Consider the following 17,817-nt stretch of genomic DNA (forward strand, 5'->3'; position numbering starts at 1 on the left):
CACTATGGTGTTAACAGAGCTGTTTGTCAGCTACAGAGGAATTTTGCTGGATTCATAGTTAAGTGGTTAAGTACCTCCCTTTTGAATCTACATTCAAGCTTCCGTGAACTTACTATTGAAAGGATCCAATCCAGCGACCGATTTGAGTGAATGAGGATAACATCAAGTGAGAAACCACTGAGCCAGGCAGCTGTGAGCAAGAGCAATCAACTGGCTTTTAGCATAGGTTTAAATGATGGTTGTAAATTTGGCTATGCTTTTTTGAAATCAGACTTTGGGTTTGCTGTGCTAACCTATAGTCTGAGTCATTCACAGCACTTTGTTGTGGATGATTTAGGAGATCACAATGAACAAATTAAAATTCATTATTAGTAGAAATGATTTGTCTTATTGATGACTGTTGATTATGTCATTCTCCGAAGGTGAGGGAAATGATTGTGGCATTTTTGTATGGTGTATTCCATCAGTCTGGTAACCACATTATCTCCTCACCAAACCCCAGATGTCCAGATCAACATTAAGCGGTGCCTGAGCGATGGATGTGACACACGGATCCATGGCTTGAAGACGCTGGGCTATCAGATTACCAAGAGTAAAGAAGTGTCTGTTTCAGATGCTTCAGCCATCTGGTACCTGTCTCTCCTCACCTCCTTGGTCACTGCCTCCATGGAGACAAACCATGCACTGGCTCATACGGTCCTTCAGAGCACACAGTAAGAAGCTGTATTCATGCTTTGGATGCAAAATAAGGAGTGAAACAATGTAAGCAAGCATTAGGATGTTTCTGTTATTGCAGTCAGTTCAACTGCAGTGATTTGTTCACACAGTGCTTTGGTTCTAAGGCTTGTTTTTGTGTTGTTTTTCAAGAAAAGCCTTACGGCACATGCCACCATTGTCCCTGACACCGTCGTCCACAGAGTTCCCCAAGTTCTTCTCTTTGAACATCCTGGAGGAAGTGGATGGATTTCTGCTCAGGATAGCAGAGTAATGACCTGCAGGGATTACATCACTGTCACACTGAGCTCATAATGCTGAGCTCTTAAACACCACAGTGAAAACAGGCTAAACTCAAAGTACTGACTGTCTAGTGTGATGACAAAATAATACCATTCCCTTTGTTCTGAGAACTTATTCAGTCGTGATCAGGGTCAGTGTGACGGAAATGATCTCAGCAAAGTGTTGGTTATCATCAAATTATTATGGTATTGCAGACTGTATTTATCTGTTTTTGCAGAAGTTTTTTGCAGTTAATGCATTTTACACTGTTGATAACCTGTGTACATAATATTTGGTCCAAATGTAGTAATCATTTTGTTGATAGTCTGTATTTTAAAAGCAGTTGGCTGCTGCTCTGTCAGAACCACAGAACTTGATTACATATTTCTCCTCTTAAATCACATTCATTGAAATCATTTTTTTTTCATTAATCACCATTGCCTTGGGAATTAGTGATTTATTTACCTTTGCTTCTTCTTATTCCCCTTTAATTCTACTGGGGAATAAGTAGTGAAGAAAACACCAAGCTGTAGGTTTTTAAATCCAGATCAGATTGATAACTCAGGTCCTGTTTACTCTTCAGATTCACTAAATTAATGTCATAAATATTAATGGAGAGCAATTTATAAGATAAGAAGATATCTGTAGTCACAGTTTTAATTCAAAAAGATGCTTTCTTAAAGCTATTTCAATGTAAGTGTCAGGACAAAATCCACAGCCCTTGTTCTGTGCATAGATATGTTATAAAATTCAACTGAAGCTAATATGACTTTAACAGTCTGAGGGAAATAAATAATACTTTGTGACCAGTGCAGACAGGAGGGTTACAGTGCCCAGTTATGCTTTTAACACATGGTCATGATAGAGAACAGTGTGCTAAGATTGAGCTGAAAAATGTAAACTGAACCATTAAAATGTGAGGGTACATTAGGACACCAAAGACTCAACTAACTGCACCCCAAAACTAACTTGTGTTGCTTTTTTGCTCTTTTGTAGCTGCTGTGTGAGTCCTGATGCAGAATTGACCCTCTTGGCCTTTGCTCTGGCCAGAGGCAGCGTGGCAAAAGTGCTCCAGGCCCTATCATGCATCAGCGATCACTTAGAAACCAAGTACAAGGCTTCCGTCCTTATCGTGTCTATGGCCTCTGTTAGGCTGCGACTGCTCTATCGCAATGGTAAGGTGATCAAACCTGGTTTAATCTTATTCACACAAGGACACTTGAAATCATAGGTCTTGGAGTGAAAGTGCTTAGCCAAAAAGGATGAGATGCATTAGTGGAAACCTGTTAATTCTGGTACAAAGCTGCTGTTCTGTGTGGTGATCATTACCTCTCAGTTTAAGAGTGAAACTAACCTGCAGAGAGAGTGAACAAATACTTTAAACAAAAACATAATTCCCATTCCAAACACTCTCATAATGATTTATGCTGCATTGCAGGGAAGCCCCTCCAGCTGCACCTACAGGCCTGTGATGTAAAGAGTAAAGAGGAGAAGTCAGGGCCAGAGAACATGCTCACAGAATCTTCCACAGGAGATGGTAAAACTGAAACCAAAAACAACACCTATTAACTCAGGTGAGGTACACTTTGAACATGGCTTTAAGTATAACTGAGTGTATTGGTTCCTCTGCAGGATTTCTGACAGAAAGTGGCAGGAAGAAAGCCAGTGTGATCCTGTCGACAGAAGACCAGAGCAACTTCCAGGTCACTCAGATGAAGATCAAAGTGAGTTTGATTCAACATTTCTTTGATTTCTTTGAGATTTTGTGATAACTGGGACAGTGATATAGGATTACTTAATACTTGCTGTCTGGTTTGTGCAATAAGGTGCGAAAAGGAGCTATTGGAGCAAAATGCGGCTTGGTATTTGCATACAAAGAGGAAGACCCTTTCGATGCAGAGAAACATTTCAAGAGGTTCAAAAAGTATGATGCATGGAACTACAAGGACTACAAAGAGTTTATACAAGACAAGTAAGGACAATAGCTCTGAATTTCAGTTTGTGTCTTTGTGTTTATGATCTAATATGTGTTGCCAATTTATAAGTTGTCTTCTCTAATGGATGCCTGGTTGTCTTCTCTAAGAATTTCTCTGCTATGATTAGTAAACAAGTAACAAGTAAGACTATATGTGGCTCAGTATGTTATGTCCAGTACAAATGTAGCACTTAAAAGAACTATGCAATCAACTAAGATAGTAGAAAGTATAGCCAATTTTTATGGATGCCCCACTTTTTAATGGTTTATGTGAATGGCTGACATGCTGTGCTGTCACCTGACCTGCAGTGTGAAGATTCCAGCACAGTCTGAGGATGAGCCAATTGGCTGGTTTGAGCTTGAGGATGACTGGAACGATGTGGAGATCAAGCTGCAGCAGTGTCGTGTTGCAAAGGTACATGATACATCCAGTTAAAGCTAAGACACAACTTTACTTTATCACTTAAACCTCCAAATTTTACATTTGACTACTGCACGAACATAATTGCTAAACATGACAGTGCCCAGCTGTCTTATTAATTTTTTAAAATCCTTTTTTAAAAACCTGAAAACATACATGTGGGAGCAGTTCTTAAAGATTTCGTGTGTAATAAGAGTCAGTGTGCTCAGGCCTTAGGACTGCAGACAGGGTATGCAAAGTCTTGAGAGACAAGCTAACATGTTAGTTTTGTCTTTTCATGAGATTTCATTACAATAAAAAAAATACTGAATATCTTCAGCCTTACTTCAGCCACTCTGTTCACTGTTTTTCATTTGCGTTAATTATAAAGCCACCACATGTCTTTATGTTTCCTTGTCTTCCCAGTTCTTGATGGTGAAATTCCTCTGCACCAGACAGGAGTCTGCTGAGCGCCTTGGTGTGCAGTCCCTCAGCTTCAGTGGCTACCTGTGCCCTGGAGCGGAGAGACTAGGAGACCTGGATGACCTCAGTCCAGAGGGAGAGAGCTTGGACCGTGATGCTGTCACTGGCCTTTGTCTACTCAACAAGACACTCTTCTTCATTCAACAGCTTACACGAGACATGGTAACCAGTGATCACTGCTTGAAGGTACTACAGTATGTACCATATTTAAATATGAATAATGTGAGTAATGCATAGTATATTGGTAATTAATGTTATTTTGGTAAGCTGGGTGCCACCATGGTGCATCTTCTGATTCATTTCACGAGACCAAAAAAATACAAACAAAAAACACACCTTTCAAAATGTTTCTTTGTTTTTTCTTTACTTGTTTTCTTTTGGTTTCATTATATAAATCAGTTCATTGATGCCCACTTGTGACCATTAGTAGACACTGCATCATCTTCTTTACAGTACTGCTGAACTGTTTCATATGAATGGGTGCATGAAGTGATGTCTCCTGTTTTATTGTTGAAGACTGTCAGACAGTTTCCTGTCTATCAATTTCTGCAGGATGCCTCTCACTTCAAGCAGAAGTATCTTCTGGACTTCAGTGGTCTCAGCCTCCAACTCTTCTGGAACTTCTACAGTAAACTCAGGGAGATGTGAGTAATAGAACTCTCACTCCTATTTTTTTGTGTCCACATGCTTACTATAAGAAGACTTATTATTTTTGATAAGGTTTGTCAGGTCTCACCTGTGATCTTTTTCTCAGTGAGGGAGAGGAGGTGTTGAAGAGCAGAGTTCTGCTGCTCCAGTTGATGCAGAACTGTTTCCCCATGCTCCCCAACCCAATGGAGTCCCGGGGCGCAGAGGACAGCGGAGGACCAGATCAGGGAACCACAGCAGCTGCAGTTTCATCCACTTCCAGCAGTGAAGAGCCTTTGAATGATTCTGTTAGGGCTGTGTGGGAACTCTACACTCATCTCTGCCATAGTAAGAACCTGTCTTTTCACAGATTTCATACATCTGGTGTTAGAAACTGTATTTGGCTAGAAAATATTCTGTAGAGATTGCTTGGGCAGTATTAGTTAATCATTTGTGAAGGTCCGTGTAGTGATAATATTTTTGATGTTTGTGTTTCAGTTGTGGATGGTCCAGAGGGTGAGGCCTTAGTGGAAAAAATGTTGCACAAGGAAGCAGTCAAAGCTATTCTTAATGGAGCTGCTGTTTTCTTCCCCGATAAACACGTCAGACGGGACAAACTCTTCCATATGATGGTAGGTTTATATTAAAAAAAAAAAAAAAAGATATAAAAATCTAATAATAATAATAATTCAGATTATAACATAAGAATTATTCATTCACAGAAGAATATTACAGAAGAGGAACAGCCGGAGTCAGTAAAGGTGACATTTGAATCACTTTGTAATTACTTCAGGTAAGCATGCTGGAGATTTCTAACCTTGTCATTCTTTTTAAAACACACTGTCAGATCATGGTTGGTCAGTATCTGCTGTGTTTTCTTTATGCAGTGACCAGGATCCAAGTGGCCTCCTCCTGCTTCCACCTAAAGGTGCTCCCTCAGATTTTGACATCAGCCCTATATTATCAGTCATGGAGACACTGCTACTGGTGGCAACAAGAGAGGTGAGATCTCTGTCATACACACAGCACCTCAGCTATTCTATACTGTTTACCTGCACCATGTCTTTATGTAAAATCATGTAAAATCTTTCTAATCTATTTTTAAAAAAATGTCCCTCTCTGTTCTGTCATCACTCAGTGTGAAGTTATGATGGCTGATGAAAGTGGTGGAGCCAGCAGGACGGTGTTGCTGGCTTTGTTCTGGGCTCTGCAGGGTAGTCTGCTTTCCTGGTGCTACCTGCAGCTCAAAGAAGGACAGTGCCTAATGAGCTCAGCTTCCACAGCTGTAGCTATGGAGCTGGCCAGAGACATCCTGCTGAAATGTGAGTTACAGTGTTTAGTTGTTGACACAAATGGCCTTCCTGAAGGTTCCTGTTTTCAGAGTTAGCATTTGTAATTGGGTTGTCTGCCAATCAGATAAATGAGTCACATAGTATGACAGTCATACAGAAAGTATTGGAAAATGGTTCATTTCAACCTGATGTCTCAATAGATGTGGATCAGTTCTTGGGAAGCATAAGGACTACCTTTGGTTCGCTGCTGGAGAGATACACCAGTGCTGAAATTACAGACAAACTAGGCAGTTCCATGTTAGCCACAGTCTTCAGACAACTGGTAATACACTCTTATCTCTTGATTTTTTTCAATTGACTTCCAGCACAGTTATAAGGTTGACTGTGCTGATTAAGAGAAATATTTGTTTGGGTCCTGGTAGATGATTTTCCTCGTAGAACTGTGCCCTTTGGACATTCCTCACAGCGCGCTGCTGAAGAGCTTCTCCTCTGTGGTCGAGCTACTCAAAAGCCTGTCCAGTGATACCGGAGACATCTTTTCTAAGGTCAGTCCAGTTTGGCCTTAGTGTAACAGAATTTATACAGCATCCTATTCTACTCCATGAGTTTGAGCATAGCAGTACAAATGCAGACAGTAGCAATGCCATGCTATTAAAATCTTACATCATTACAGGTCCTGCATTAAAAAGTAGTAAAGTAAAGAGTAGTATTGTAGTAGTACTGTTAGTAACATACACATACTGGATTATTGTGCTTTAATCTGTAAATAGCAATTTCTTGTTGGTGGTAGAAATAGACATAATTTGAACTATTCTATATCCTGTTGGGTATTATTGTTAACTCTAGCTGATATGTATGTGTAGACTGATATATAACCTACACTAAAATTTCCCTGAGTTGTAATGTAGAAGTATAAAGTAGTGTAAAATGGAAACCCTCATAAAAATGACCATAAAGGTACAATGTGTAAAATTTAGAGGGATCTGTTAGCAATAGTATATAGTATTCATAAATATGTTGTCTGAGTGTGTAACAGCCGTAAAATACCACCTGCTGCATTTTCTTAATCCCAGAATGAGTGTTTAAATCTACATAGGAAGCAGGTCTTCTTTCACGCAGGGAGCCATTTTGCACCACCCTGTTTCTACAGTAGCCCACAATCGAAAAACCAAACATTGGCTCTAGACAGTGAATTGTGTCACCATCGTATCCTGCCTTGTGCCTGGAAATGGGTGATGGAGTGTGAAGGGTGCCACTGTGTTCACATTTTACACATTGAATCTTTAAAAATTGTACCGTGTTTTCCGGGTTATAAGTCAGTTATAGCAAAAACAGCTTTGGTAAAGAGAAAAAAACATATATAAGTTGCTTCAGTGTATAAGTCTCATTTCTAATTATACTAATTATAGTCTGAATTTGCCTATGTAGAACGTAGGTTAGACTGAACAACAAGTAGAAGTGCATTACGAAATTTATTCATCTGTGTCAAGTAACATTAAACAACTGCACCAATGTCCATGTGGGGGGAGATGAAACACTGCAAGCCTTTCAGCTGCAGATTTTATTACCTGCAGCCTGAAATCTGCAATACAGCTCTTTCTTTTGGGCAACATTTTCACTTGTGTTACATTAGTGTGAACATAAACATACTTTTTTGGCAGTAGAGTATTATCTTCACTTTATTGGAGAGTGCCATCTAACACTAGTGACTACTCGACCAAATTACTGTAAATATACACATATAAGTCACTTCACTGTATAAGTCACAGGACAAGCCAAGGGAGTAAAGTGCAACTTATAGTCTGGAAAATACATTACTCCATTGCTAGGTATAAGAAACATTAATTGCAGATCATTCAATCTGTAGGTGGATCAGGAGAGCTGGCACCAGCCCCAGCAGCCTGTGGTGCTGAGGACTTGGAACATGGAGTCCCCTCACAACTATGAGAACAGTCGTCATGAAACCAGCATATTTGCCTGCCCTGGTGCGACCTCCTTTGAGGTGGAGTTTGATGAACGTTGTGAGACGGAGAAGAGGTGACCTATGTAAAATATTCAAATGTTTTTCTTGTTTTTTAATCCATCATAATGACTTTTCTTATCTATCTTCTGTTCCCTTGATATTGTCAGATATGACTACCTAGAATTCACAGACTCCAGAGGTGGGAAGGTCCGCTATGATATGAAAGTTGGAACTGAGAAGTGGCCAAAGGTAGGATATGGGAAGTCACTGAAAGGGATGAAATGAAACACTGGAGGTCTTTCATGCTTTCACTTATATCTGTTGTTTCTCTTTACCCCTTCAGAAAGTGACATTTGATGCTGGACCTCAGCTCCAGTTCCTCTTCCACTCAGATAGCAGTAATAATGAGTGGGGTTACAAGTTCAGTGTGACAGCTCTGGGTCTGCCAGACATCACCATTTCTTGGATGTCGGACTTACAGTTGCTGGTGGCCCGCCTGATGGGTCGTCTTGCATCTAGAACTCTGGCGCTAAAATCCCCTCACGGTAAAACTGTTTTCCGCAACATTTATGAAACAAAGGTTTTAGAGCAACACTGCTGGACCACAGTCAGAACACTTTATATGTTCTTTTATATTTTGAGCTTTCTTGAACAGATATTTCCAAAATTAACTTTATTTGGCAGTCATTCAATTAAGACTGCTTCATAAAAGTATTTTACTTGACCCTTGATGAAAAGGGAAAATGTTTGTGTCTGTGTTTCTGTCTATTACAGAGGTACGGAAAGTAAAGGAGCTTCTGTCAGGGAAAATGTCCCATGTTCAGTCTTCTTCTTTATGGAAACTCATCCTACGACATGGGTTGTGTGAAACAAGGGAGACCAGCAGGACTAAAACATCCTCAGACCAGGTATGGTGATGCCTGCTAAATTCAGTAGAATTACTTTTCAAAGAATTACATTATCACAGTGCCTAATGAGCTCAGCTGGCTGATGTTGCTCTGATACAATGTTGTCCTTTCTGTGTGGTAGATAAATTCATGGTCACTTGATGACTTAATGAGCTTCCTAGAGGACTTTGCTCGTTGGAACCCCTTGCAAGACCCGACAGACAGTAGAACAGAGCTCATGAGGACTCTCATGCAGTCCTGCAGAAAACAGCCGATGAGGAACGAGATAGCTGCCGGGTCAAAGACAGATCAAGCTGTGAATGCCATTTGGGCAGCCATGGTATACCACACACCAGCCCTCAACCATGCCCTGAAGACCTACGGTAATACTTGGCTATAATCAGTGGTCACAGAGCAAAGGCTGTTTGGTTTATTCAGTTTCTTGCTGTGTTTTGTCGTGGTAATTCTGCATGGTTGAATGACGTGATTGACTCCTTCCTACCGTTTTGTGTGTTTATGAGCAGTTAATCAGGACTGCAAGTCAGGTCTAAATGAAGAGTTTGTGCAGGTGTATTCACTGGCAGACAGCATCAGAACATGGATGGTGAGCTACAACAATCACAAGTCTTGTGATTATCTGCTGCTGAATTTGTATATAACCAGGTGATTATTCGGATGTGTTTTTTTTTTTTTCATCAGTTGGAGATGAAGCAGAGATACCTTGTTAGCAAAATGAATCTTCCTGATGAGAAGGAAGAGATTCCTGATGAAGTTACTATGGACACACTAGGTGAGAATTTCAAAGTCAAATCCCACTTCTTTTTTCACCAACTGTATTATTTCACAAATATTATTTTGCTCATTTCTGTTATTTTCTTTCTGTGCAGCTGAGATGTGTATTGAGAAGAGCCTCTTGCTGTTCAGATTTGCCCCTTGTGGAGTAACTTGCCAGGATAGTGACTCATTCAAAGTTGCAGAGGGAAGCAGTGCTGTGCTCCTCCGCTCCAGTTCGATCTCTGAAGGGGACTTCCAGGACAGCTCCTCTACAGGATCTCTGAATGCAGGGTCTGAAGAGAGCAGTGAGGCCAGGGGAGGACAGAGCAAGTCCTCTGGTGCTCAAGTCCAAAGCACATCATCTTGTGGGCATAGCAGGCGAGTCCACCGAGACTCTACTGAGAGCGTCTCATCGCAGCCAGGGGAGCCAGCCTCGCCCTCTGCCTTCCCCCGTAAAGCCCCATTCAGTCGGGCACACCTACGCCTCCTGTCATGTCGATCCATAGAGGAGCCCCGCATGATCCCCTCTGTTAAGGATTGCTACCCAATACTCAAACACATCCTAAACTTTATAAGGGACCAGGCTCTCACAACACAAAGGTTACTACTTCAAGTTTTCTATTTACCATTTTTCATTTCTGTAATTTGTGACATACAAGGTTAAGTAATCAGATTTTTCTTGGTGTAGCATTGTGCAGACCCTTTCCCTGAACAAAGCCCAGGCTTTGAGTGTGTGCATGGTCCTGGAGATGGTTCAGCAGTGCTTACATTCCCTAGGAAAGCCGCACCTCTTTCAAGCCCCCTGCATCCTGTTCCTACAGGAGCTACTAGCATGTCAGAAAGACTTCACCAGGTACTGCTACAACACTTGGCCTTATATGGTTTACAATAATACAATAGCTCTACACTACAAATTTATGATTCAATATTTGTATTTATAGAATAACCCTATAGATTGGGCCTTAAAAGCTAAAAATAGGTTGCTGTGACCTCTACTTTTTATAATTTACAGAGGTAAAATGCATACTGACCAGTATTAATATGCCAAATGTCAGAGACATGCAAATAGGTGGTATACATTTTGCCTGTGAAGTAGCATTTTGCCCTTGCTTTGCAGTTATTTTTCCCAGTTGTCAGACAGCGGGCAGAAACTTGGAGAGGAGGTGAGGCGTTCTTATCATCAGCTGGTGCTCATGCTGGTGGAGGCAGTACAAGGCTTCAACAGCCTTAATGAGAAGTAAGCTCTGAATCCTTGTAACCAAATGTGTTCACTCACAACTAGATTTACAGAAATTAAAAAGTGATTACAGCATTGATCAATGTAATTCCAAATGTGTGTGTGCATTTTGGAGTAATGTGACCCTCATCACTGCTCTCCAGAGCCCTGCTACCAGCCCTGTCATGTGTGCAGACCTGCCTGTTGCACCTTCTGGACATGAGCTGGGAGGCACATGACCTTGCTCTCTTCTTGAATATCAAGCTTCCTGATCTCCTGCTTAGCATGTCCCAGGAAAACATCAGTGTTCATGATATTGCCATCAGGTAATATCAGACCCATCTCAGAAAATAAGGCAACACACAGTATTAATGAATGGCTTTTCCTGTTTCTGATATTGCTAAGGCTAGCAAAAGACACGATTTACATTTTTGCAAGGTGTTAAATAGTGGTCCAGCCGGGTATGTTGCAGAGATAACCAGTTCCTTCTGTGGTTTATTTTTCATCTTCAGTCAATGGACAGAGGAAGATGAAATTGCAGACTACAAAAAGAACCAAGAGTGGATGGATGAGTGTATGGACGGGATGTTTGAGAAGTGGTATGACAAAATTGATGAAGAGGACTCCATGGAGGACAGGAGAAAGGTATTGTAGATCAGAGTGCCATCATTAGCAAACAAGGAAACTGTCTTTTGTCAGATCTGTTTGGGGAAACAAATGGCACAGATGAGCAGGGATCTGTGCAAAAAGTTGCTGGGTTGGAAGGTTTGATGGTAATACTATGACAATAATTTACCTGGTCGTTTCCACAGATGCACATGTTCATTGCACGCTATTGTGACCTGCTCAATGTCGTCATCTCCTGTGACGGCTGTGAGAGGATGGCACCCTGGCACCGCTACCGATGTCTGCAGTGCATGGACATGGATCTCTGCAAGACCTGTTTCCTCAGTGAGCTTAGATACCACACTGCACTACTCATACACTCATACAGATGCGTCCATAAGGCCAGGGTTTAGACAGACAGGGCAACTCAGTGATTAGCAGGTGGGTAAGAGCTCTGGAGGAAATCTTAAGTGTGGGTGTATATGTGTTTAACCAGGTGGTGCCAAGCCTGAAGGCCATGAGGATGACCATGAGATGGTAAACATGGAATATGCCTGTGACCATTGCCAGGGGCTTATTGTTGGTAGCAGGATCAACTGCAACGTGTGTGAAGACTTTGACCTGTGCTTTGGTTGCTACAATGCGAAGAAGTATCCTGACAGGTGAAAGATTTTAACTTCTTATAAATCTTATTCTGCTAAAATAGATTTTTTTCTTTTTTGCAGTGGTTGCCCTCGTTGTTAATGCAGTTATTTTTTAAAATATAAATCTCCAGCCATCTGCCCACCCATCGGATCACAGTGTACCCAATGGTGACCATACGAATCAGCGACCGTCACCGCTTGATCCAGCCCTACATTCACAACTACTCCTGGCTGCTGTTTGCTGCTTTAGCCCTGTATACATCAGAACTGAGCAGCGAGAAGCAGATGGAGGGAGAGTCTTTGGACAGCAACACCTTGAGCCAGGCCTCAGCCCTGCAGACACACTGCTCCCAACTCATCACTGATTGCTTGCTCAAGGGGCAGACTGGCAAAGGTACATTCAAACCAGAATTTTGTTTTTTAAGGATAGTCCACCATTTTGGACAATATCTCTTTCTGGCTAAAAGTTAGATAACAAGACGCCCTCTATCTGTGTGGTAAATTTGAAGATAGAGCTGGGAGGCAGTTATGCTTAGCACGCAGAACAAAAGCAATGGGATACTGTTATCTTACACTAATGACACAAGAGTGATATTAATCATCTCCTTTAAAGGTCTGTAAGAAAACATGTAAATTCTCCAAAATGTTAAAGTATTGCTTTGAATAAAACACTTTGCCCTGGGAAAGGATATGTTTTCTCTATCCATTCATTTTTCTTTTGCATAGGTTTTGCATGTAATCATCAAAATTCAGTATTTGTTAAAGAGGGCTTAAGCTTTGTTAGTTAATTTGTTAGTTAGTTTGTTACATAATATGTCAGATTTCTCTAACTATTTTTATGTTCTGTCATTCTATGGCAAACCTTTCTCCATATAGGTCTTCGTTCCTCAGCTTTGCTTGCTCTGCTGTCCTCCAATGAATCAACTTCCGATAGTGAGCTGTGTCCAGTCTCTCCTGAGTCCTCTCAGGAGCTCAGTACAGCCACAGACACGTCCTCACTCCCTGGCAGCACAGCAGCGATCTGCTCCCCATCATCTCCCAGAGACAAGGTAAGAAACAACAGCCATGTTAGAAAATAATATAGAGATGGAATGATTTCTGTCGGGAGTCGATCAGTATGGTGACCAGAAGCAGAAACAAATACAGCATCTATATACCATATTCATCTTTAGATGTTCATCGGGTGTGCATCACCAGCCACAGTATGAGAAAAATATTCCTGGAAATATCATAGTAGATGTACAGTTCAATGAAGTCATGGTTTTGTGATAGATTGTGAGGGTCTCTGGATGATTGTTTTACTGTACTAGATGTTGAAATTTGCCTTGTAAATTTGCTCATTTAGTGGAATTCATTCCTGCCTTTATTTGAACAATGTGCTGTAAATACTTAAAATTGTGTGACTTTTCAAGTAGGATGCCCAAACCGTAGTACATGGAAGCTGTCTTTCACTTCAGCAATCAACAAAATATGTAATTTTCTATTTGCAAACTTTTTCATACAACAATACTACTGTACTGAATTGTCATCATGTTCTCACCAGTATAAACCAGCAGTTAAGGAGAAAAAGGCAAAGGAAGAGGACACTCTTCCCTTTGCTCCTCCAGAGGTGTCATCCCCTCCAAGCACTGGAGAGGGAGAGAAAAGGAAACTGGTTCCTCAAGACACCCTGGACTCCCCCAGCCTTAGCCAGACTCCTTCTGTGTCCAGTGAGGACCCTCTTTCCCCTGTAGTCCGACGTAAGTATTGAGATAACTTCCCCAAACTGGTTACAGCACAGGTTGTGCTCATTAGTGGTTATGCTTGTGGCTTAGTAGGCTTGATCACTTTGTATAATTTTTTTTTAACCATTCTCCGCTTCAGAGTCTGGACTAGTGACAGTCAACTCTCCAGCGTCAGATGCTGCTAAGGACACCGATGAAAGGCTGCCCCAGGTCCCCCTCCAGGAGCATGTATTTTCAGAGTGCTCCAGAGAAAGGATCCTGGGGCTACTAGCGGCCATGCTGCCACCAGCTAAACCAGTATGTGAAACCAATGACCAGCTTTTAGGACTGTCTGGCATGTTTTAAATACACTTATTGACTTTTATACTAAGAGTTAAAATGAGAGAGATAGTTGGAAAGGTTGATTCTGCTCTCATACCTGTACCTTACAAATATACAGTGGGTATGGAAAGTATTCAGACCCCTTTAAATTTTTCACTCTTTGTGTCATTGCAGCCATTTGCCAAAATCAAAAAAGTTCATTTTATTTCTCATTAATGTACACTCAGCACCCCATCTTGACAGAAAAAACCAGAAATGTAGAAATTTTTGCAAATTTATTAAAAAAGAAAAACTGAAATATCACATGGTCATAAGTATTCAGACCCTGTGCTCAGTATTGAGTAGAAGCACCCTTTTGAGCTAGTACAGCCATGAGTCTTCTTGGGAATGATGCAACAAGTTTTTCACACCTGGATTTGGGGATCCTCTGCCATTCTTCCTTGCAGATCCTCTCCAGTTCTGTCAGGTTGGATGGTGAACGTTGGTGGACAGCCATTTTCAGGTCTCTCCAGAGATGCTCAATTGGGTTTAGGTCAGGGCTCTGGCTAGGCCAGTCAAGAACGGTCACAGAGTTGTTCCGAAGCCACTCCTTTGTTATTTTAGCTGTGTGCTTAGGGTCATTGTCCTGTTGAAAGGTGAACCTTCGGCCCAGTCTGAGGTCCTGAGCACTCTGGAAGAGGTTTTCTTCTAGGATATCTCTGTACTTGGCCGCATTCATCTTTCCTTCAATTGCAACCAGTCGTCCTGTCCCTGCAGCTGAAAAACACCCCCACAACATGATGCTCCCACCACCATGTTTCACTGTAGGGATTGTATTGGGCAGGTGATGAGCAGTGCCTGGTTTTCTCCACACATACCGCATAGAATTAACGCCAAAAAGTTCAATCTTGGTCTCATCAGACCAGAGAATCTTATTTCTCATATTCTAGGAGTCCTTCATGTGTTTTTTGGCAAACTCTATGCAGGCTTTCATGTGTCTTGCACTGAGGAGAGGCTTCCATCGGGCCACTCTACCATAAAGCCCCGACTGGTGGAGGGCTGCAGTGATAGTTGACTTTGTGGAACTTTCTCCCATCTCCCTACTGCATCTCTGGAGCTCAGCCACAGTGATCTTTGGGTTCTTCTTTACCTCTCTCACCAAGGCTCTTCTCCCACGACTGCTCAGTTTGGCTAGACAGCCAGGTCTAGGAAGAGTTCTGGTCGTCCCACACTTTTTCCATTTGAGGATTATGGAGGCCACTGTGCTCTTAGGAACCTTGAGTGCTGCAGAAATTCTTTTGTAACCTTGGCCAGATCTGTGCCTTGCCACAATTCTGTCTCTGAGCTCCTTGGGCGGTTCCTTCGACCTCATGATTCTCATTTGCTCTGACATGCACTGTGAGCTGTAAGGTCTTATATAGACAGCTGTGTGCCTTTCCTAATCAAGTCCAATCAGTTTAATTAAACACAGCTGGACTCCAATGAAGGAGCAGAACCATCTCAAGGAGGATCAGAAGAAATGGACAGCATGTGAGTTAAATATGAGTGTCACTGCACAGGGTCTGAATACTTATGACCATGTGATATTTCAGTTTTTCTTTTTTAATAAATTTGCAAAAATTTCTACATTTCTGTTTTTTTTCTGTCAAGATGGGGTGCTGAGTGTACATTAATGAGAAATAAAATGAACTTTTTTGATTTTGGCAAATGGCAGCAATGACACAAAGAGTGAAAAATTTAAAGGGGTCTGAATACTTTCCGTACCCACTGTACATACTGCCAGTTAGGTTAGCTTAGCATGAAACCTGAGGGCAGGGGGAAACAGCTAACCTGGCTGTGCCCACTGGCAATTATATTTCCCTACAGGCTTTTCTAATGCTCACTAATGAACATGTTATATCTCATTTATGTTAAATGATGTACTCTTGCTTGGTTGAATGTATTGACATTAATAAGGTTTTACCTTACCTTGAGGTTTTCAGCAAGTCAGTCTCCAGCAAGTCAAAGAAACAGTCCTGTCCATAATCACCATTAACCTTTAGAGTGGCTAGTAGGTAAATTTGGAGTTTTAGTCGTTATATGAACAGATGTGAGCAGTATCAATCAAACACACACAAATCGCACTCTAACATAATTCCCAAAATGTCAAATGATTTTAAGTACCATCTTTAGTGACACAGTTTAAATGTAGAGATTAAACAACAGCACAGTCTAACATTTTGTCAAGTTAAACACTACATTGTTTTGTACCCAGGATGCACTCCTATTCTTGTTCTTGCATCCACAGGGCAGCACGCTGTCTCTGCCCAGTCTGAGCTCCATCCTGCCCCAGCTTTTCAGGGCAGTCATTTCCAATGCTGGTTCTCTCAATGAGACCTACCACCTCACCCTGGGACTGCTGGGTCAGCTGCTGCTCCGAATCCCTCCGATGGAGGCCGATGCTGCAGTCACAGAAGCTATGGCTGATAAATATGAGCTGTTGACACAAGGAGAGGCAGCCAGTTCAGACATCCAGGGCTGGAGAACCACTCAGCTGCTTTTCAGTCTTGGAGCTGTGTGTTTAGACAGGTAAAGAAAAGCTGATGATACCAGGGAAATGTATTCTTTCTGTGTATGTTAATTTTGTTGGTAACAGATATTACAGATATTAATTCTATAGTACAAGGACAACTTCACATTTATTAGCATTTAACATGTATTGTGGCCAATCCAGAGCAGCTATGTGATATATATTTCTAATATGATAAAAGCAAATGTAAACATGGGTAGAAAAAAAAAACGTACATGTTTATACCTGTCTCTACTTTACAAAAGGTCTAACACATATTTGCTTTTATCATTATTAACATATCTTAGGCTACATTTAGTCATGACATTAGTTTTTTTTTTTTTTAATTGAATGTTAAAAACAGAGAAATGGTGTGCCAATGGGCTGTTTGACCAAGTTATTCCTTTGTGAAACAAAGACCTGCTTTCCTATTTGGTTTTCTTTAGTTTTTACCATTACATACCATTGTGCAGTTGTTTATTTGGTTGGTTGATAACTGTTGAAAAAGATCTTGCCACCTATCGTCTGTTACTGTGATTTGAGAAGTGAGAATCCTGCCATTGTTGTGTTTTGCAGTCGTATCGGTTTGGATTGGGCATGCACAGTTGCAGATATTTTACACAGCTTGAATGCTCGTCCAGAGTGGAGAGCAGTCATTGCTACTTTCACTGACCATTGCATTCAGCAGCTGCCACAGACTCTTAAACGCACCAACCTCTTCACCCTGCTGGTGCTGGTGGGCTTCCCTGAGGTAGGTACAACACATATGGCTGCATAGGACTGCAGTGTGTATCCTGACCTTCCAAACCCAGTCGTGACCCATGTGTGTCCACCAGGTGCTGTGCGTGGGCACCCAGACGGTGTTTATTGACAACGCCAATGAACAACACAACATGATCTTGCTGAAACACTTCACAGAAAAGAACCATGCTGCAGTGGTGGATGTGAAGACACGCAAGAGGAAAACAGGTTTGAGCAGTAGAAGCACTACGAAAAGCATTGCAAGTGTTGGCATTAACTGTCTGTGTGATTCCTCTTCTTTTACAGTGAAGGACTACCAACTCATCCAGTCTCAGGACTCCACTACAGCCAACCTCCCAGGGCAGTTAGAGGGCCAGGACTCCCCAGACCCGCTTCTCAGCCGCTACCTAAGCAATTTCATCTCTATCATCAGCCATCTGCTGGATGCCAGTCATGACAATGGCTCTCCTGATGCTGTAGAGGCTTCCTGGGTACTGTCTTTGGCCCTTAAAGGCCTCTACAACACACTCAAGGTACCTACCCTGATCTGCACCAAATGGAGGTGGACCTGGGGCAGCCTTTCATCAGTCTCCTTAGCAGCATCTGTAGTGTAGATAATGTAAAATGATACTGGAAGTAGT

The 17,817-nt window shown here is 41.7% G+C and overlaps 1 protein-coding gene across 6 annotated transcripts in view; it reads left to right on the top strand.

The window, feature by feature from the left end:
- Positions 1–17,817, top strand: part of zzef1 (zinc finger, ZZ-type with EF hand domain 1) — a 30,593-nt gene that overhangs the window by 2,381 nt on the left and 10,395 nt on the right. For 2 of the 6 annotated variants that reach the window (XM_026327499.2, XM_026327504.1), the window contains 37 exons: positions 503–713; positions 868–984; positions 1,993–2,171; positions 2,435–2,533; positions 2,629–2,720; positions 2,823–2,968; positions 3,281–3,386; positions 3,798–4,040; positions 4,407–4,498; positions 4,609–4,829; positions 4,980–5,113; positions 5,204–5,274; positions 5,369–5,483; positions 5,620–5,803; positions 5,974–6,095; positions 6,196–6,318; positions 7,641–7,810; positions 7,904–7,985; positions 8,080–8,281; positions 8,511–8,644; positions 8,766–9,006; positions 9,148–9,227; positions 9,323–9,413; positions 9,511–9,997; positions 10,086–10,250; positions 10,515–10,634; positions 10,778–10,939; positions 11,126–11,258; positions 11,426–11,564; positions 11,716–11,881; positions 11,995–12,257; positions 12,740–12,912; positions 13,407–13,602; positions 13,727–13,884; positions 16,175–16,455; positions 17,012–17,186; positions 17,272–17,709. In XM_026327499.2, the coding sequence (XP_026183284.1) occupies positions 503–713; positions 868–984; positions 1,993–2,171; positions 2,435–2,533; positions 2,629–2,720; positions 2,823–2,968; positions 3,281–3,386; positions 3,798–4,040; positions 4,407–4,498; positions 4,609–4,829; positions 4,980–5,113; positions 5,204–5,274; positions 5,369–5,483; positions 5,620–5,803; positions 5,974–6,095; positions 6,196–6,318; positions 7,641–7,810; positions 7,904–7,985; positions 8,080–8,281; positions 8,511–8,644; positions 8,766–9,006; positions 9,148–9,227; positions 9,323–9,413; positions 9,511–9,997; positions 10,086–10,250; positions 10,515–10,634; positions 10,778–10,939; positions 11,126–11,258; positions 11,426–11,564; positions 11,716–11,881; positions 11,995–12,257; positions 12,740–12,912; positions 13,407–13,602; positions 13,727–13,884; positions 16,175–16,455; positions 17,012–17,186; positions 17,272–17,709 (6,311 nt within the window). The remainder of the gene's footprint in view (positions 1–502; positions 714–867; positions 985–1,992; positions 2,172–2,434; positions 2,534–2,628; positions 2,721–2,822; positions 2,969–3,280; positions 3,387–3,797; positions 4,041–4,406; positions 4,499–4,608; positions 4,830–4,979; positions 5,114–5,203; positions 5,275–5,368; positions 5,484–5,619; positions 5,804–5,973; positions 6,096–6,195; positions 6,319–7,640; positions 7,811–7,903; positions 7,986–8,079; positions 8,282–8,510; positions 8,645–8,765; positions 9,007–9,147; positions 9,228–9,322; positions 9,414–9,510; positions 9,998–10,085; positions 10,251–10,514; positions 10,635–10,777; positions 10,940–11,125; positions 11,259–11,425; positions 11,565–11,715; positions 11,882–11,994; positions 12,258–12,739; positions 12,913–13,406; positions 13,603–13,726; positions 13,885–16,174; positions 16,456–17,011; positions 17,187–17,271; positions 17,710–17,817) is intronic. The other 4 variants (XM_026327501.2, XM_026327502.1, XM_026327500.1 and 1 more) reach the window with 4 other exon arrangements.

This window comes from Mastacembelus armatus, chromosome 14 (assembly GCF_900324485.2).
Source record: "Mastacembelus armatus chromosome 14, fMasArm1.2, whole genome shotgun sequence".
Taxonomy (NCBI): Eukaryota; Metazoa; Chordata; class Actinopteri; order Synbranchiformes; family Mastacembelidae; genus Mastacembelus; species Mastacembelus armatus.